Below are 21,022 nucleotides of genomic sequence, written 5' to 3'. Positions count from 1 at the left end.
GGAATTATAATGTCTGTGAAGATTACTTTCTTGGGTCATCCACAAAAAAATGGCCAGGTCAGATCTGAATTTAATCCTGGGATAAAGGCATTAAATATTACTGACCTTTGATAACACTATTTCCAAGGAATACTATCTTCATGAAAATAATTCAGACTTGGTAATAGTTGTCAGTCACTTAATTTTAATAAGAGCAATTTTAATTTCCAGTTTATAATTACCATATGTTTTAACCAACAGTTTTAAATAACTCTACATCTAAAAAGCTAGCTCTGCTTTGGGACAGATTTGCACATTGCTGCAAGGAAGTATTTGTTCTGTGCTGACTTTATTCATTTATCTTATTTATCTCAATACTTATCTGCTTTCTAGAAGCAAAACAGACTTGTAAAACATTTCAGACTTTACGAATAACTTGATAATTCATGATACTCAAGAATATGACTGATTTCAATTAGCTCCAAATTACAGCTAGAAAATATTTTTGAAGACCTTTCCACAGAAATTTGGTATCCAAGATTATGGTATGAGAGGATAGATTTACTGAAGTTAATGGTACTCATGAGCCTGATTTTCTAGAATGTTCCAGCAGCTGCCCTTTGAGATGTCTTCTGGATCTGTGGGAGTTTGGTGTGAGTGGAAGATGTCTTGCCCCTTGCACGGCAGAAGGGGAGGCTGGCCTCTCCACTAACCTGACTTTACTGTTTGCGGTGTGCGGACACCTAACACTCTACCTCCTCCTGGAGATTCCCTGGTTCCTATCATGTCTGTCTTCCGGGAGGATCTGCTAAGGGTGACCCCTGAAGCCAGCTTGTGTGCTGACCCTGTGGTACCCGCAGCTTCCGTTTCTGAGCCCAGCTTGGCCACACTCACCCAGCACCCTGAAAAAAATAGCCAACTCCAAGCTGGTTTGGAAGAATAAAGGAGAAAGCACTTACGGTTGCTTCTCATTCTGCAAAGCAGGGTGAAATGGAAGACATTTGGGGCTGGAGGGCAAAGGACATGGAGTGAAGCCCCCTGCCTGACCCTCTTCCCTCCAGGAAGTCGAGGGCAAGTGCTAGCTCACAGAGGCAGCCTTTCTCCTCGCTGTGTCCCCTGCCGCAGCTGGGATGTCCCTCCATGATTTCACCACAACACCCTCCCTCCATAGTGTGAATGTTACTGACCTTTTCCTGCTGGATAACGTCTAACTTAGCAGGGTGGGGCCTGTACGTTGTATTGACCGTCACCGTTTTCTCCTCCTTCCTTCCTGGAGGCGTGGAGCATTACGTACCACAGCTGGCTGACGTTCGTGCTGCTGATCTGGTCCTGCACTCTTTGGATGATTCGCAACAGAAGGAAATATGCCATGATCAGCTCTCCATTCATGGTTGTCTACGGAAATCTACTGCTCATATTACAGTACATATGGAGTTTTGAACTCCCTGAAATTAAAAAGGTCCCAGGATTTTTAGAAAAGAAAGAGCCAGGGGAACTTGCCTCAAAGGTAAGTGAACAGCAAAGCAAGAAAACAAACCATTCAAACAAAACCACGGTAATCAAAACAAACACATCCACGCAAAAAAGTATAAAAATACGTTCCAAATATTTGCTGCTGTTTGAAATCATAATGTTTTTCCTAGCCCTCAGGAAAATGTTAATATAAACGTGTGGGCACTTAGGACAATTCCCCCTTCAACTTTGGGAGAAGAATGGGAATATTAAGGGGTTCTGTTTGCTGGGAAGAAATTTTCTTCTTCCCCATCTGTGGAATTCTTCAAAATAAGGACCACTGCAGAAGCAACAGGGATCATGGAAGAAATACATCTTCTTCTGATACTTGTGCTGATGTCAGGGAAGGACAGGAAATCAAGGACTAGCACCTTGAAGGGGACCACTGGTCCAAGTTGGTTTCCAGCCCAGATTGTGCTGTGCGTCTTCCCGGGGCATCCTAGGCATGAATGCACCCTGGCACTGGATGGCATGCCAGCGTCCTCAGGAAAGGAGATTTAAAAGCCAGTGACTTTCAGCTGAAATCAAGTGGGTGCCTGACTCTATCTCAAGTGGAAAGGTTTATGTAATGTGCTCCCACCGAAACGCAGAGAAGGCGTAGTAGTTGTTGAAATAGGCTTATGCTTCAGAAGCTTGATGCTCGTGTTCCTAATTCTCTCCTTTCAGATCCTTTTCACCATTACGTTTTGGCTGTTGCTGAGACAGCACCTCACAGAACAAAAAGCTCTCCAAGAAAAGGAAGCTCTTCTGGCTGAGGTCAAAATCGGAAGTCAGGAAAATGAAGAAAAAGGTAATTAGTGCATGAGGTGTGTGACGGGAGGAAGGGCTCCTGAGGACATCCAGGGGGCTCTGCTCCAGACCAGAGGGAGGCCAAGTGTAAACTTGAGCAGATAAATGACTGCGTCCTGGGGCTACGTCCCTGTCCACAGGAGCTTCAGAGACCCTGTGTCATTTGATCCTCACGAAAGTGACTCCCACTTCAGGGAAGAGAAACTGAAGCTCAGGGAAGTGCACTGGGTTCTCCACAGTCACATTTACTGAGTGTTAGTACCAAGAAAGTGACTCAAGTCTTGCAAATTCGAATCCTCTTCTTTTCAAAAACGAATAAACCACAAAGTCAAAAAAAGAATCTGATGTTTTGATCATCAATCACCTCTGTAGTTTTAGACCTGCTATATGGGTAAGATGAGAGCCTCTCACTCCCTACCTGCCTGGATGTACCAATAAATATCATTTAATATTAGTAGAACAGCTTGGAGACCACTAGTGATGTATGTAGCCTTGTCTGGAAAGGACACCATAAAGGTTCACAGAGGCTGGGTTGGTAACCTTAAGACTAACCCGGTAAGGAGGAGAAAACCAACACACACCAACTCATCCTTTTCTTATAGTTTCTCGTTTAGACCTAACCATGGAGTTACTTTTCAACAACAAAAGTCTATAAGATTTAAATCTTGACTCTTTGACTTTGGATATGTCTGTTAATAGAGTGATTAAATTCACCAGTTACTTTATGTAAAGAAGAGTTCATTTAAGATCAGCAGTTGCTCTGACCTCTCACCTCACTTGCATTCCCCTCACTCTGTGGATCTCCTGCTCATTTGAATAAATTATTTAAATGTATTCAATAGGTTGCCTTAGTAACACAAAAATGAGTCATATATTAGCATATTTTAAAGTAAGACCAAATATAAGCTTTTCTTTGCGGTGCATAAAACTATTTTAAACTTAGGTAACTTACAATTATTCTTCAATTCTAATTTAAATTAAATTATGTTTGGCTTTAACTCTTACTTTCTTAGTTCTCTAAAAGCATACTTTTGGTTAAGATTATTGCCATTAACCCAAATCCAGTAAAATACTGCTAGGATTGTCTGGAGTCATGTTAACAGTTGGAATTTGAAGTTGTCATAGTAGTTTTTATTTGTGTTATTGTTGCCTATGTATTTTTCCTCGATCCTGCAGTAGTTACAGAGGATATTACAAGTGAAATAGGTGTTATAAAAAGATTAGTAGAAAAGTATTACCAAATGTATTTCTTTAAAACTATATTTCAAGAAGTTTAGGAAAATGGACTATGATTAGTTCCATAAATTCTGCCTCGTTTATTAGAACCATCTAAAATTATTTAAATCATATGGTAATGCATGAAATACGTGCTCTGTGTGGCACTCACATCACACTGGTCAGAGTGTGGTTCCGGTCCAGGGACCTGCTCCATTGAACAGCATGGTCTTCTCTTTTGAAGATGACGAACAGGACATACAGGTGGATGGGGAGGCCCAGGAGAAGAAGGAAGAAGAGGAGGCAAAGGAGGAGAAGCAGGAGCAGAAGAAGGAGGAGGAGGAGGAGGATGAGCAGGACATCATGAAGGTGCTGGGTAACCTGGTGGTGGCCTTGTTCATCAAGTACTGGATCTATGTCTGTGGAGGGATGTTCTTCTTCGTCAGCTTCGAGGGTAAAATCGTGATGTACAAGATCATCTACATGGTGCTCTTCCTGTTCTGTGTGGCCCTGTATCAGGTGGGTACACAGCTGTCCCTGTTTTTCAATCCTCACATCTGTCCAGGAACATATGTGAGCTTCTTTCGACAAGACTCTAAGTTACTATGACCTCGTGAAAACGTCGTGTAAAGGGGTCGATGAGATTCAGACCTTACACACAAGGAATCCTAAAATGAGAAGTAGCTCCCTTCAGCTTATTCACTGATTTTAAATGTTAGGTTCTTAAAATGGTGAAGAAGTGGTTAGAGTGGGCATCCTTGTCTTGTTCCTGGTCTTAGAAATGTCCATCAACAGAGGAATGGATAAAGAAGATGCGGTACATATACGCAATAGAATATTACTCAGCCATAAAAATAGAACGAAATAGTGCCATTTGCAGCAACGTGGATGGACCTGGAGATTACCATACTAAGTGAAGTGAGTCAGACAGAGAAAGCTAAGTACCATATGATATCACTGACATGTGGAATCTAAAATACCACACAAATGAACTTATTTACAAAACAGAAACAGATCCACAGACATAGAGGACAAACTTATGGTTACCAAAGAGGAGGGGGGAGGGATAAATTAGGAGTTTGGTATTAACAGATACACACTGCTATATATAAAATAGATAAACAAGGACCTACGCTATAGTGCAGGACACTATACCCAGTGTTTCGTAATGACCTATAAAAGAAAAGAATCTGAAAAAAAAAATGTATAGCTAAATCACTTTGCTGTACACCTGAAACCTATACAACATTGTGAATCAACTATACTTCAATAAATAAAATAAACATGACAAAGCTGAAAAAACACAAATGCATCTGTAAAATAAAGTCAGAAAAAATTCGTAAGTTTTTCAAGAATTATTAATTAAAAAAAGAAGTCTGTATCATTAGATTACACTTTTGAATAGTAATGTAAAAACCGTGGCTGGATAATCTAAAACACTGGATAATATTCGGTTCATTTGTATTTCAGAGTTTGGAATCAGAAAATCATGCGCGTGTGTGTGTGTCTGTGTGTGTATACAAATGTATGTATAATGCATTGAGTGCTTTAGTATTTCATTAATTAGAATATATGAAATGTTATATTGAAATGAGTTAGCCTCTCCACAAATTCCGTGTAACTTATGATGGGTGGGAACCCGATGATGTACACAAGTGCAGCAGTAAACGTTCCTGCCGGCAACCAAGTAAACAAGTAAAGCAACCTCAATTAACAAGAGTCGATTACCTGTGGAGATGAAAATGTCTCAGCTGAGGTCAATCACATTTTGAAATACCTTTTGAAATTCTGGGTAGATGTTCTCTAATGAAAGCCCACAGGTTTTTGGTAAAGAAGGATGCCTCCTCTCTGTGGTGGTTTCACCTTTGTATTCATATGGCATCACTCTGAATTTCAAAATGGAGGCAGTTTCCCCAGCCATGACCACAAGGACAGAATATACCTCCTTGAAAGCCTCCCGTAGACCAGATATAGACCAGACGTCATGCCAAGATAAACATCATTATTTCATCCTCAGAACAACTGGAAAGTAAGTACTCTTGAGGAGGAAACAAGCTCAAGGTGGTCGAGCAGCTTTGCCCAAAGACACAGCTTCTGGTGGAACCGGATTCCAATCCACAGCCACCCAACCCTATGAGGAACAGAGCCTCAAAAACTAAAAATGAACTTGACTTTGTTTTCAAACATTTGTAAATGGAATCACCTATCTTCTTTGAATAAACTAGGTATTTTTGTGAGTTTTCCTCTGACCACTTGTATTTTATTTGTTGTTCAGGTGCACTATGAGTGGTGGAGACGGATCCTGAAATATTTCTGGATGTCGGTGGTTATCTACACGATGCTGGTGCTGATCTTTATATACACATATCAGTTTGAAAACTTCCCGGGCCTGTGGCAAAATATGACTGGATTGAAAAAAGAAAAGTAAGTAATTGTAGTGGACAGTGGGATGGAAAATGACAAACAGCGTGTAGTTGTGAATGCGTGTCGTTCAGAACATCTTTCTGGGAGGTTTTAGTAAAACGTGACATCATCACTGGCTATAAGTTTCTCCAGAACTTATAGCCAGTGATGGCTATAAATTCTAGAAAGATGGTACAGATGAACCGGTTTACAGGGCAGAAATTGAGACACAGATGTAGAGAACAAACGTATGGACACCAAGGGGGGAAAGTGACGGGGTGGTGGTGGTGGTGGGATGAATTGGGAGATTGGGATGGACATATATACACTAATATGTATAAAATGGATAACTAATAAGAACCTGCTGTATAAAAAAATAAATAAAATTAAATTTTTTAAAAAATAAAGTTTCCTCCAGAAGAGGACTCAGGTCTTGGTCATTTTGGGTTCTCATGACCTTGCCCTGAGCTTTTAGCACATAGTAGGTACTCAATAAATATCAACTGAAAAGTGAATTTTCCACCCATTATTAATGAAGTGGCATTTTCTAGTGTCGGTTTCATGTGAAGCACACCTGCCCGGTTCCTCACTGTCATGCTTCCTCCTTTCTTAATTGGAGCCCAGTTCCTCATCAGTAGGTTCATAAGGTAACACATCAGCCTCTCCTCACTGATGGACCGGTGCTAAGATCTAAGGAGTAGTTGGTGCCACAGGAAAAGTGCTCAGAGACTAGTGGTGATGAAATCTTTCTTGTGCATGAAATAGATAGGAGTCTAGGCTTTTCTAACTTGCATTTGTAAACTTCTGAAGTTCGTTTAGAAATCCCACCAGAACTGGGCATAGAGCTGAGTATCCTGAGGTGGCCAAGAGGAAAGTTTAAAAGGAGGGTTCACTGTGTAGCTAGACTAATATATATTTAAGTCAATTCAGCAAATATTTCTTGAGTGCCTCCCCTGGGCCAGACACTCTTCTGTACCTGAAGATACAACAGGAAACGAGAGACAGAGTCTGAGCCCTGTGGAGTTTATAGTCTAGGAGAGAAGACAAACCAAAAACCTACGTAATGTACAAACAAATCAACTGCCACACGTCCGTGAAGGAAACAGAAACAGGTTGAGGTACTGAAGAATGAGGGACAATAACTAGAGATGGAGTAGTCAGGGCAGGCTTCCCTGAGGAGGCGTGATTTTTTTCTTTTGGCTGTGCCACGCAGCCTGTGGGATCTTAGTTCCCCGAGCAGGGACTGAACCCACACCCTCGGCAGTGAAAGCGCTGAATCTTAACCACTAGACAGCCAGGGAAGTCCCTGAGGAGGTGTCATTTAAACTCCTGAAGAATAGGAAAGAGCTTGTCTTTAGAAAAGTGTGTGAGTTGGGAGCTGGGAGGTGGACGAACATTCCAGAAAAAGAGAGCAGCAAATGCAAAGGTCCTGAGGCAGGGCAGACTTTGGCACATGTGTGTGTGTGTGCGTGGAAAGGAAGGAAGGCTGGCCTGTGCGGAGGAAGGGGAGAAATGGGAAAGGTCAGCTAGGCACCTGGAGGTGCAGGGCTTGTAGGTCGTGATGGTTCGCATCTCATTCATGGTGAAATTTCTAAAAGTCTTTAAAGCACCCTTGACTGGCTGAGGAAAAAGTGATGTGTGTGGAGGACAAGCATAGACACAGCAGGATGGTCAGCCAGCAGTGGGGGGGTCCTGTGAGTGAGGATGGTGGCTCCACCTAGAATAGGAGGTGCTAGAAATGAAAATGAGGACAGATTCAAGGGATGAGGTTGAAGGAATGCAGATGGTGGAGACCGGAAGGCAAAGAAAGCGTTGGGGGAACGCCCCGATTGGGGCGTTTTGCATGAGGTATAGACGGTTGTGCCAGTGAAGAGCAGGGTGGGGAGAGAGAAGGGTGGAGAACAGCTCAGCTGCTTCAGGAAATGGGGAGATCGAGAATGCTGTCTTGAAAACACTGAACATGAAATCACTGTGAAACAGCCAACTTCCAGTAGACGTTCGGGTAGGAGAGCCCACAGGGGAAAGCCGTTTTGTTTTGCAGGCTGGAGGACCTTGGCTTAAAGCAGTTCACGGTGGCTGAGCTGTTCACGCGCATATTCATCCCCACATCTTTCTTGCTGGTGTGCATCCTGCACCTGCACTACTTCCACGACCGCTTCCTGGAACTCACGGACCTGAAGTCCATTCCCAGCAAGGAAGACAGCGCCATCTACAGGTGAGCCCGTGCAGGAAGCTCCAGGAAGGCAGCCTGGACCCTCCCAACCATTTCACTTAAAATCTCAGCCCTGAACTTGCCATGAGTATCAGCCTGTAAGTGGGAAAAAAATGAGAAAAAATGTGGAATGTTTGACGGCACTTTGTGAAACAGTTGGTAGTGATTTATGATGGTTCATGCAGTGATCTTGACAGGCATGTGAATTAGTTCAGAGTAGCTGTGTAGACTGAAATTCCTTAGCGGTGGTGATGTGTCTTGTGTTTGTGTCCAGGCTGGTGAGGTGTTTTTAGAACATTTACAGAAACTGGCTAATTCGGAGGATGAGTTTTCTGTCACACTAACAGGCAGAGAAGAAGTCGCTGTGAGTGAGAGTGCAGTGCAGAATTCTCCCTTCCGTCTTGGAAGGGAAGAACCTTGGCTAAAAGGAGAGAATCTGCCATCTATGAGTAACCAGAATAAGATTTAAGGAAAGAAAGTGAAGGCGGTGTTTTCTTTCATCATCTCCCTGTTGCGGTCTGCCCATCAATAAACATAAATTGTTTACAAGTATGCAGATGGGTCTGGCTCTCCCAGGCCATGTGTGCTGAAGCCACGGTGGGTCATCACACATGCCTAGATCTGCTCCATCAGGGGGAAATTACAAGCATTCGTCTAATGAACCTTGATACCGATTTTCCTCTCTGCTTCACATAATAGCCTGTGATTCAGTTCCTGGAAAAACAATTGTTAAGTAAATAAGGGAGCAAAGTGCTGTATTCAAAGGAGCACAGATGCCACAGTTGAAAATTCCCCTTAGCTCTTTTTCAAGGGAAACAATGTGTCCATCAAAAGAAGATGCAGCAGTAATCTCATCGTGCACAGTTTATGAAATATCAAACTGTCTACATTCTGCTGTGCTAAGGAGTGGAATTATGGAAAACTGAATTTGTTGCACAGAGTTCCTGTTAAGTATGTAGAACCTGATTTAATTATGTAGGTTCTGGAGAAGGACAGCAGCCTATGTCAAGATGTGTTCTCCCTGTTTTCTCTGGTGTCCTGCCAGCCCGTAACCCCTTCGCCTGGCAGGAAGGAGGCCGAGCAGTCTGTTCAGTCTGAGACTGGAGCTGGCCCTCCTCTGGCCGCAGCTCAGCCTGAGCACCCCCCCTTAACTGTTGCTTTTCCAAGAAAATGTAAAGGGCGAGGCGAGAGTATATAATGGCAGCCACCTGAATGGTTTCGGAATGCAGGATTTCATTTTTGGTTCTGTGAAAAACAGTGTTCTAGAAACTTGAGGAGTTCAGAGGACTCACTAAGGTTCGGTGTTTTGGGATTTCAGGAAAGAGTTTCATATAAAAGTCCCCCAAATTTCAACGTGGAACATAAGCTACGTATCCCATCTTTTCCGCAGCTCTTTTCCATTGTAGTATTTTCCTTACTAGCAATTTTCACCTCACGGTAATTTTAGTCCCTAGAACGCTAGTAAATGGCTACATTAAAATCAAAATGATGAAGAAAAACATATTTTCGGAGTTGAGATTGACTGTCCTGCTTTGCCTTCTCTGTTCCTGCCCGCTTAGTAGATGCTTGGTGGGGGGGGGAACCTCCCAAATTGGGAATAATCGATGTATTTTATCCCTTATCCCTTATTCCAGTCCTGTTGTTTCTGTGAATAGCCAACTGTCCTTTTCCTGTTTTGTCTGTTGTTTTTGTGGTTTGTGTAGGTCCTGTAGGCAAATGTCACTTGTATCTGAAGCAGAATTCATTGTGTTTAGCCTTCCAGAATTTATAAAGTTAGCATTATGAAAATGTTTTATGATATACCTTATGTGAAACTATTATTAGTTCTAGGTAGGCATTCTCAGGAATATCATTTCCCTTATATACTGATAAAATATATAATATAACAATCACAATGTAATTATTATATAATACATACTTCATAAGGTACTAAATATCCACTCCTTATTTAAATATCATCCCTGCAATTTGTCCATAATTTGTTTTAGAAAGTACTGTGATGCATATAGAAATAGAATGACATTTTCTGACTTCAGCTTTAGAACACCTCAGAAAACAGTATGTTGAATATGGATATTTAGGAGGATTTTCTTTTTTTAATTCTGGGGAAGGAGCAAGAATTAATGTTTTCCGTGGTATTTTATCTGATAAATGCATTCTGGACATGTAAACCTTACAGATTCCTGACAAGGTGTGTGACTGGGGTGTAGGGAGGGAGAGACTTTTAACCGTCCGGCGATTTCCCGACTCTGATTTCTCTGCTGCCGAATCTCGCTGTCTGGACCCTCCTCTGGTGCATGAAGCATGTCGGTGACACACGTGGTGGTGCAGAGCTTACGGGACATCAGCTCCTCCTCTCTGGCTAACACTCTCCTCTTTCTCTCTCCAACTGTCCCCCGCTGCCACCGCCTGCTTCCTTGTGCCCCCGCGTAGCCATGCCAAGGTCAATGGGCGCGTGTATCTGATAATAAATAGGTGGGTACCTCAACGTTTTCTCTTTCGGTTTCCTTTTTGTTAAAGGTCTCTGGGGCTGTTAAACTCTTCATTAGCTTGCAAGTGAAAAATGGCATCAGGAGACAGTGGGCGTGGCCTGCAGGTGCGCTGGATGTCTTTTGCAAACCCAGCCATTCGGCGTTTGGACCTAACGGTGCTGCCGAGCAGACTCAGAGGTGGCCGCGGGTCTTCAGCTGGCCCTTGGCGTTGGCCTGGCTCAGCCGCGAGCCCCACTGACGTCACCCTTGGTAGCGTTGGTTCCCGGCTAGCCTGCGAGCCCACCTCCCTCTTGAACATGTAATGGAGAGCTCAGCTCAAGAATTAGCTCCTCCACAGACCTGCCCATCACTGCTGGCTCCCCGCTGAGCAGAAATGCCCTTGCTCTGAATTCCTGGAGCACTTTCTCATCACTGCCCCCTGACACTGGCCTTCAGCCCCTATCTGTCTGGCTGTCTTGTCTCCCCTGCCCGAGGCCTCCACCCCGCAGGCCCGGAGTCCCTGTAAAATCCATCTCATTTACCGTGGAGCCTTAACCATTAGTGGACCCTCAGTAGATATTCCTGAATGAAGTGACAATGGTCACAACAATCTATGGTTAAGAGAAAATTAAAGCATCAATTTCTTCAAATATACGTCTACTTGAAAGAGCAACATATTGAAGGATGGTATTTTACATGACCCAACTTCACAATATATTTGCTTTCTGCCAAAAAGGCAAAGCTGGGCAGTACCTTAGAAGCATATCACCCAGCTGGGGAGACAAACCACGCAGGTAACCACACATAATAAAGAGTGAGCTTTGACATGTGCTGTGTGTAGAGTTATCGTCAAGTGCCCTAAGAGTTCAGAGAAAAGAGCCTTTGGGGTCTAATTTACCAAAACTCTTCTTACTTTATTAAGTAGGTGAATTAAAATACCTGCTCCCATAGCTTCATGTCATTAGTAATCAAGTCAGTAATTTAGGTAATAGAAACATGTATTTTGCAAGAAATCCACTTAACAGAATAACCCTGGGAAAGATTTGTTGGTTTTCTAGTCATTATCTTAAGTAAAATCCCAAGGCTGACAACGAAATAGCAAACCCTAGGAGGCAGAACTTCTAGAAGGAGGTGTAAAAACTTAGCGCATCATGTACAGATCTCTGCAGAAGAGGAAGGAGGCCGGGCTTGCTCCCTTTGGGGCCAGTTTTGTGGACAGCCTGAGAGAGAAAAGTCAGCCTCAGGTTTTTAGCTGCCAGGCAGAGAAGTAAGACAGAGACTCGAACCAGAAATCTCAAGCAGCTCCATCAGTCTTATCCCTCTAAACATAAGGAAGCACAATCTCTGTCTCTCTCCCTCAGTGCTTCTCATAAAGTATTGACCATTTGCTTTAAGAGGAGGTGGCTTGGAGCACCCAAGAGGTCAGGAATTGGTTTGATGGGCTCTGATGGCTGATACACTTGGCCTTCCGTATCCGCGGGTTCTGCATCCATGGATTCAACCAACTGCAGATCAAAAATATGTGGAAAGAAAAAAGATTCCAGAAAGTTCCCCAAAGCAAAACTTGAATTTACTGTGTGCAAGCTACTATTTACATGGCATTCACATAGTATTAGGTATTGTAAGTCATCTAGAGATGATTTAAAGTATACAGGAGGATGTGCATATATTATATGAAAATACTACACCATTTTATATAAGGGACTTGAGCATCCGTAGATTTTGGTATTTTCGGGGATCCTGGAACCACTCCACCATGGATACCAAGGGACCACTGTACAAGTTTTGGTGCCCGTTGTCCCCGACTTTTCTCTTGAGAGAAAGCCTATGCCCATTAACCCAAGTCACAAAGCCAGTGAATTCACTCAGGAGTTCTTAGAATGATCTAGATGCAAAGTCATCTAAAATAATTTAAAACTTGAAGCAGTCCACCATTAGCTCAGTCTTCCTTCCAGTGGAATCTCTCATTTTTGTCTGAATGCTAACATTTTAAGAAAGGCCAGAGCTCTGCCTTAAGGGACACGTGACCTAACAAACCTTTCCCTCTCTGGCCGATATGTGCCTCTGAAAGGCTGCACATGAAGTGTGTCCAATGATAGGGTGAACCTTTTATTTAAGTAAATAAGCTTTCTATCTCCCCAAATTTATTTCTGTATGCTTAATGCTGTTTTATAAGGAGAATAATGTGTTTGTAAACGTGAGTTCCAATGAAAGAGGGGCCATACCTACATTCGACTTCTGCGTCGATTACAATTTAGACTTGACCTTATGAGGTGTGAGGTGGGGGGTGTGTTTAGGACAGTGGGTGACTGATAAAATTTTGATGATGTGAAAAATTGCAGGAAGTTCCAGCTGAATCTGTAAACAGACTGATTTAGAAGATTTTAACAGGAGTAATGATTATTTCTCCCACATATACACAAACCAGAGCCATTGTACCCAATCTTGTCTAGTAGAGTTTTTTTGGAGGAATTACTACCACACAGAGTTAAGATGTGATATTAAATTGAATTAAATTAAATCAACTGCTCATCTGTGAATACAGTTTTCTCAAAGTGCTTAGGAGTTCCAGAATATAATCTTAAAGAGTTTTAAAACTTCTACTTTAAATATTACTTATAAATACTACACATTTGCAAGAAAGTTCCTTTTTTTAATAGTCTAATGAATGGGGTGAGTGCAGTTTACCTTGGAGTAGTTATACATAAATGGAATTTAGGCCTTAGGGGATTTTACCATAGTAGAATTTCCATTTTCTTTATTGGAAAGTAGCTTAATATGTGGCTTTTCAAAGTCAACTTGTAGTACAGACTTAAACCTCTTCAACTCCCCATAATTTGGTTTCAGATTAGAATGCCTCTCCAGTGTATAGAATTCACTCACCAAACACTCAGGGAATGATATTGTACACCAAGCAAAGGGAGGTGAGCACAGTGAGACTGGATTTCCGTCCTCAAGGAGAGAATAAAATGATGTGGACACAAATGGAGAAATGCACGCATTGACTTACAGAGCTGCGGAAGCATGAAAGAGAGAGGGTGGGTGAATAAACAGACAAAAGTCACCTGCTCTGTTGGAATGCAAGAGGAGAGAACCACCGTGGTTAAGAAATAGGCAGAGGATTAAGCTCAGAGCTTGGATCATCATAAAAGCGAGACCAGAGTTGCAAAGAGGAGGAAATGGGCTCCCTGAGGGGAAAGACAGGCAAAACGGTGGGATTTAAGGAAGCTGGGGCGGGGTCCGGGAGAATCTGGTTCATCAGCTGGTCGGTTTGGATCCCAAAGTGGAAGTCATCCACCAGTTACGGGATAATCCACACATGAGGGTCAGCAGAGAATTACAAGCATCCTAAGTTCCTTTGCTGGAAGTTTCAGGGAATGTTTTTCTTCACTAGAGGGTGGTTTTTAATTTAGTCTTTGAAAAATCAGGATCGCTTTTTTAAATTAGTTGGGGGGGGGATATATCTAAGTTAAGGTACACAGGCTTTCCTGGGGAATCAGTACAGCCATCCATGACAGCAAAGGGGCAGCCAGTTCTGCCTTGACCCTGCCTTGGGCAGTCAGACCCCAGCCCTGCAGCAACCCACCCGGTCTGGCCACATGGTGGAGGGAGGTGATGGTGGCCATAAGAGGCCCTGGGCATTGAGACTATCGGAGCCAGATTCTCGAGGGAGAAACGTTTGCACTGTTCTCCGAATGGCCATTTTAACACATAAGCCATTAAGGAATATGCTGATGACAGAATTAGAGTCCAAATTGAGCACCCACCCCAGCGTCCTGTGCTATGTAGTCCCACACGAAGGTGTGTGCTGATTCTGCCTCTTCCTTAGCATGAATTGATGATGTGGATTATGAAAAAGTATATGCAAATCTGTCATTAGCAGATGGTTCTTTTACTCTAAAAATGTTCCTGTGTACTAAGCACCGTGTTAGGCACTTAACGGAAATCACCTCCATTTTCACAACATCCCAGGAAGTAGGCACTGTTATTCTATTTCACAGATCAGCAAACTGAGATTTAAAAGACACGGCAAATATATACTGGGTTGGCCAAACAGTTCGTTCGGGTTTTTCCGTAACATTGGAAAAACCTCAATGAACTGTTTGGCCAACCCAATGTGTATATATATATACATCTATAACTGAATCACCTTGTTGTACACCTGAATCTAAAGCAACATTGTAAATCAACTATATTTCAATAAAATTTTTTTAAAAATAAAATAAAATAAAAGACATGGTAAGGAACTTTGCCAAGTCCTCTTGCTAGTAAGATTTCTAGTTGAGGCTGGAATCTAAGTCGTTCTGATTCCAAAGAGCATGCTTTTAACATTGTTCTGAATTGCCTCAAAAAAAATGCTATGAGAAAAATGAGAAAATAATGAAAGAAAGTCGAAAGGATTCACACAAGTGTCTTTTTAAAATAGAAACTCCAACCATGCATTGAAAATACTTTCATCTGTACTCATTTTATGCACGCAAATTTTCTCGGTGAAATTTCAGATGGCAAACGCCTAGGCTGGTAAATGATAGCCTGATACACACTTCCCCTTTTGTCTTTTCTTCCTTCCTTCCTTCCTTCCTTCCTTCCTTCCTTCCTTTCTTTTTTTTTTTGTTGGCCCTGTGTTACAAGCTTGGACGTCAGGCTGCTCCAGAGGGCATTAGTGTCACTGTTTCCTCACGAGGATGGTGTCAGAGGGGAGGTAGCAGCATTTAGACACAGGAACTCTCTCCCCTCTCCCCGACACCCCCAGCTCCATCAAGTCCCAGGTCTCCTGTAACTGACAAGTTTCCAGAAGTAGATCTTCAGTACTTACTTCCAAAAGGTTTAGCCTGATGTTCTTCTGTGATTCCTTCGTTCAATAATCTCCCCGCAATCTGCACAGCACTTTGGGGGTCTCGTGGCTGGAGGACTTTTTGTTACGTAGCCGTAGTGGCAACTGCAGAAACAGCCGCATCTCTGGGAGTTTCCCTCCATACATAGCACTCATTACTGGAAAGTTGTTTTCAGTATCAAGTTATTGCAGTGCCGAGGTAGATGATAGAAGTAGTCATACTTCCACAGTAAAATCCACAAATTTCTGTCATTGTGAAAGTGTCTTCTCACTTGTAAAATGAAATCCCCTGCTTGCCCTGAAGAGAACATAGAAACATTGACATTTGTGTAGCACCTGCCTTTCACCTTAATACCCTTTAATACGTAGAGTCCTGATGAAGCAGGGACAGAAAAGAAGTACCCTGAGGGTTGATGCACGGAGCTGGTGTAGGAGATGTGGAACTACAGTTTCAAGAATGGGGAACTTCCCCAAAGGTGGAGGGTGAATTGTCTACCTTAAGAAAATAAGCACGTGTATATCTGCACAATTTCTTCCACCATCCTCAGAACGTTCTTTGTTCATTAAATTAACAATTCGCTTCTGACACTGTAATTTACCTACTTGACACCCTGTTAAAAAGAATTACTTTTGAAGGAGAACCTCTCTAACAGTCCAAGGACAATGCAGATTCAGGACCACAGTTATCCAATATCACAGGTGTTTTAAATGTAAAACCAACAAGTTGCATGTGAGCTTGGATTTTTATGTAGCCAAACTTCCTCATTTTGTAAAAAACAAAAAACAAGTAAATTCCAGAGAGGTGAAATAATTGACTCAGAGCCCACAACGGTACAGCTATAATAACATTATTAAGTGTCCATCCTGTTACAGCCGGGCTGAAATGTATAGATTAATTATTGCAAATGGAGAGGACTGTGTGTAATTCCAATAGACCTTTTCCTAATATCTATTGCCCACAATTGTTCCTTCAAACATTCATTTGAATATGAATAAAAAGATATACTTTTTTAAAAAATTGAGGAGAAAGATCGTACTTGTTTTTATCCACCACAAAATAAGCTGGACCACCCGAGGGTCTGCTGGGCTCGGTGAGGCTGCAGCTCCCACGAGCTCAGTGAGGCTCAGCTCCCTCATCCAGGCTCATGCATGTCTTCTCAGGAGAGCTGGTCTAGCAGCTCACCTGGTGCCCAAGGATGGGGCGTGATGCAGGCTTCTTACCCCCAAAAGCATTAGCACCCGCTGCATATGCTTCAGATGATGGCAGAATGGGATTGGTCTATGCAAAGGTTGACTGACGTTACGCGTTATTTAAGAATTTAAAAATCCCTACTTAAAATGTGAATGACTTGATTCCTGGGGGATAGTTTGCTGTGTTACTAAAAAAGCATGATCTGATTTGCCTCAGCAGTCTCTGCATTCTGTCCTTTACCACTGCAGTCTGGTCCACTCTCAGATCAGTTGCCAGGCACAGGGTTCCCAGTCAAAGCCCGCTGCTGCTGCCATCCTGGAATGCACTTGGCGTTAGGACCCCCTGCACCCGGCGTACAGGAATGCAATAGTGGATGATGTATAGCATGATGTGTGATCTCTGACTTTCCTTATAATTCTTCTGTTCTCATCTCCTTTTTTTCCTTTCTATTTCAATTACTTTGAGCAGCATCAAGAAAAAATTACCAATCTACCAAAATGAGTAAGTCCCCCTGTGAAGCCATGAAATGCTTGCTCTACACAATGCCATTTCATGCTTCTCCATCCTAAACTCTGACCATTTTCTCCTGTGGGAAAAATGTCAAGTTTAGGTGTCGATAGCTCTCATGACCAACTCATCACTAGAACCTGAATTGGAAGAGCTAACCAAACCTGAGTTTACAGTTCGTTTTTAGAAAGAGCTTTAAAAAATAAAAAAGCGACCAGATGCTAACAAGCCCACACTCCAGGCTGTGTAGTGACTTCCGTTTTGTTTATCCTCCTTCACGGGCCCCTTGCTCGCATCCCCTCAGAACCCTTCCCTCCCCTGATTTGGCTGCTCTCTGCCCACAGACTGGCCCACCCCGAGGGAAGCCTTCCGGACCTCACCATGATGAAGCCAACCGCCAGCTTGGAGGTGGTGGAAGCCAAGCAGCTGGCTGGACCTGGCGAGGAGAAGCCGGGGGGATGCCCTGCAAAGGCCAAGAAGGGCGAGCTCGGCAAGGGCAGGGAGGAGGAGGACGAGGAGGAGGAGGACGAGGAGGACGAGGAGGAGGAAGAGACGTCAGGTAAGCCACCCGCCCGCCCCAGGAGCTGCTCAGAGGATGTCGGCTGCCAGACGGAGGGAATGAAACACTGACTTGCTCCAAGTGCATAAAATGAGTATACACTCGACCCAGGCAGTGAACTAGAGACCAGGGTGTGGTCTTTTGGTTGCTGTAGTCATAGCTTTCCTGTTCCAGTTGCTCCAGTGATTTCCTTGTAATTCTGACTTAGAGGAAGATGACAGATGGCTGGTTGTCTGGGTCCTGCAGGGTCCTGCCCAGTTTCGTTTAGTCTGTTAGTTCCCAGGAAGCATGGAGGAACCAGAGAGCATAGGCTTTGCGGGGTGGGTGACATCCTGAGGCTGTGATGCTGAGATGCTGCCCTTGTCTTTCCTGGTGCTCTGTGCTTTACAAAGTAGAAAATAAAAGGTAGCACCAGCAGGAAGATCCCTCCCAAAGACAAGCTCCCCACAAACTGGCCCCTTCGCCCACTCATCGCAGAAACCCTAGGAGAGGCCCAGAAATGCTCCCTCCGTATCTGAGGGGTGTGCCTTCCTCAGGTGAAGGAAACCAAGCTCTGGGGACCAAGGGCTCAGGACTAGGTTCTATTTTATACTTAAAGGCAGGTTTGAGCTTTACAGTGACGTCTCACCAAAAACCGGGCTGCAGCTGTTCACCTGCTTCCTCTTTACTTTTCCCTGAAACCTCGAAACTGTGCCCAGGTGTGACCTCAATCTTGTAGTGACTGTCACCTGAGTCGCTCTGTAAATAAACATTTTCACAATAACTAAAACCTTCCTTAAACTTTCAGAACCAAGTACGTTACCTGTTGCAAACAGCCCAGCCAGGTCAAGAAGCTACGTACAGAGACCCCGGGTCTTATCTGCCTGGGCCCGTGAGCTTCTGTCTGCAAAGGCGGGGACAGGCTGATTGCGTGAAACAGTCCTGTGAGGACTTTTGTTCAGATTAACCGGGACAGACCTTCTAGGCAGAAGCATGACCCAAGTCTGCAAAATGTTACTCCCTAGCACAAGGTGGAAAGTAGAAAATGATGAATTTGATTAAAAATTATGACTGGAATGAGTCTGAGCGCCGCACTTGGGGAACTGTGACTCAGTCGTTCAGCCTCTCAGGTCCATCCTCTGCTGTGACAGGGGTGGGCTCGTCCAGGGCGGCTGGTGGGCTTTGCCCGCCCCCTAGTTAAGCCACGGCAAGGAGACTGGCGCTTAAGGAACCACTGTTTTGGCAAGAAAAATGTCATGAAGAGGGAGCTCAGCTACTTAATATTCGGGGGAAATCAAGGAATCATAGCTCAGCCCTAAGAGTAAACAAGGTCAAAATTCTTTTTTGCACAAATTTAATGAAAAGGTGGGTGAAAGCAGCCTGTCCTTCATTCATTCTCGGCATGTGACATCGAAGTCATCACTGGATGTGGGATTCTTGGGCCACCTTCCTCCAGATGGGGGTATCTTAGATAGAACTCATCCACTATTCTGATTTTGCAGCTTCTCATTCCCATGGGAATGATACAAGGTAGCCTTTCAACCCTAATCGCACACACAAGCCCTTTTCGTGCCCTCGGGCACATTCCCTGCCCTGCAGATCTGAGGAACAAGTGGCACTTGGTGATTGACCGCCTCACGGTGCTGTTCCTGAAGTTCCTGGAGTGTTTCCACCAGCTGCAGACGTTCCTGTGGTGGATCCTGGAGCTTCACATCATCAAGATCGTCTCCTCCTACATCATCTGGGTGTCCGTGAAAGAGGCAAGTGACACCTGTTTATCCTCAGGCCAGACCGAACCAGGGCCCGTCACCACTTTCCTTTGTCAACTGTCCCTGATTTTTTAAGGGTGATTTCCCACGACGTCAGGACACCAAGGTCTGAGGCAGGCACATACACTTGACACACAGAAAACCACAGGCCAGCTATTCTGAGATGCGGGAGCAACCTCAGGGCAGAAAGAGCCGCCGGCTTAGTCCCTCATCCATGTGGTCCTGTCACAGAGGTTCCTGACTTTCATCTAGTCTTTAGTGAAGGGTGTGAGACAGCATGCTTTTCTGCACTATGCGTGTGGGAATCTACCTCCATAAATTCTCTTTGGGGAAAACAATTACATTCCGGTGCATGCTACCAAGGAAATGCAGGTTCCAAAATTTGATAGAATCTTTCTGAGAGCTCACCCTGTCCATGATTGGAGTTTCTGAGCTGAAGCACAAAGTCTTTCAACATTGTAATGGCACTTCTGTTTTCTTACCTGAAAGAGAAGGGTCGTCATTCAGCCAACCATGATTTGGTGTTTACTGTGAGAAGTTAGCTTTCTTTCAATTTTTCTCAACAGATAATTTTCATGTATTTCTAATTTCCCTGGACTCTTTTTGAGTTAGTGACAACTCAGAGTCTTTGCCCTCTAAAAATTAGGTCAGGAAAGACTGCCTATAATTTTTAAAAAGTTAAGTAATAATATAATATTACAACTACAGTACTATGAACCCCAGATGTTTCACGAGTAGGTAACTAAGGGGTAAACCTTAATGTGAGCTCTCCAGTCTAAACCGGGACTTTCTCCCTTTTCATACAAACCATCTGAAGTGGATGGTGGGTAATCAGGGCCAGGTGGGAACAAAACAGAAACCACTGTCCCCGTGAGATTTGTGGCAGAAAATGACACATGCTCCATCGTTAAGTAACCAAGTCTATACATTGATTACAACTAAAATTTAGCCTAATGTGTATATTAATTGAGAATTAAAAAGTTAAAGCATTTTAACTTTACAGGTGAATTGACCAATTCAGACAGAATTTGAGGGTCGGAATATTAAAGAACAATGAAAAAGGATCAGAGGAAGCCTGTGGCTAAAAATGAACAAAGTCCATTTCTGAATTAACCGAGTCTGGTGTGCAGATGATTTCCGATGTGTGGCAGACTTGGTGCGGGGGTGTAAGACAGTTGAATGATGGGAGTGGGCATTCAATGAAAGAGAAATTAGCGTGAGTAGGGCATGGAAGACCCACTCTCTGAATCCATCCTGGCGAGTCCAGAAGGAGAAAGAAAGAGAGGGTTAAATGACACCACTGTCTCATAAATCCTAAACGAAAAGCAGACATATATACATATAATTTTAAATCATCCTAATGAGTCTTGAGAATGCATTATTAATAGGCTGTCAAGTAAATAAAGGATTACGGTCTCTTCACCCTGTCGCACCGTTAGAAAAACAGCCTTTGGTGGCATGCGACCAGTTCCTCCCCTCCAATTCACATATTGCACAGACTTCCAAAATTTTCATTCCTGATCACCTATAACTTTAAAACACGTTAAGAGACTCATGAATCGGAGACATTCTTCTCCTCCCACTGCTGACACTGCTGGAAT

At 43.4% G+C, this 21,022-nt stretch overlaps 1 protein-coding gene across 1 annotated transcript in view; it reads left to right on the top strand.

Annotated features, from left to right (window-relative positions):
- The window catches only part of PIEZO2 (piezo type mechanosensitive ion channel component 2), a 345,308-nt gene that overhangs the window by 248,303 nt on the left and 75,983 nt on the right, over window positions 1-21,022 (top strand). Inside the window, exons 13-19 of the mRNA XM_067014577.1 lie at window positions 1,256-1,486; window positions 2,158-2,281; window positions 3,740-4,014; window positions 5,771-5,919; window positions 7,940-8,113; window positions 17,459-17,673; window positions 19,252-19,412. Coding sequence (XP_066870678.1) covers window positions 1,256-1,486; window positions 2,158-2,281; window positions 3,740-4,014; window positions 5,771-5,919; window positions 7,940-8,113; window positions 17,459-17,673; window positions 19,252-19,412 — 1,329 coding nt within the window. The remainder of the gene's footprint in view (window positions 1-1,255; window positions 1,487-2,157; window positions 2,282-3,739; window positions 4,015-5,770; window positions 5,920-7,939; window positions 8,114-17,458; window positions 17,674-19,251; window positions 19,413-21,022) is intronic.

The sequence above is a fragment of the Kogia breviceps genome, chromosome 15 (genome assembly GCF_026419965.1).
Source record: "Kogia breviceps isolate mKogBre1 chromosome 15, mKogBre1 haplotype 1, whole genome shotgun sequence".
NCBI classification, from domain to species: Eukaryota; Metazoa; Chordata; class Mammalia; order Artiodactyla; family Physeteridae; genus Kogia; species Kogia breviceps.
The sequence above is the reverse complement of the archived record's forward strand: the minus strand, read 5'-3'. Positions and strand labels throughout refer to the sequence as shown.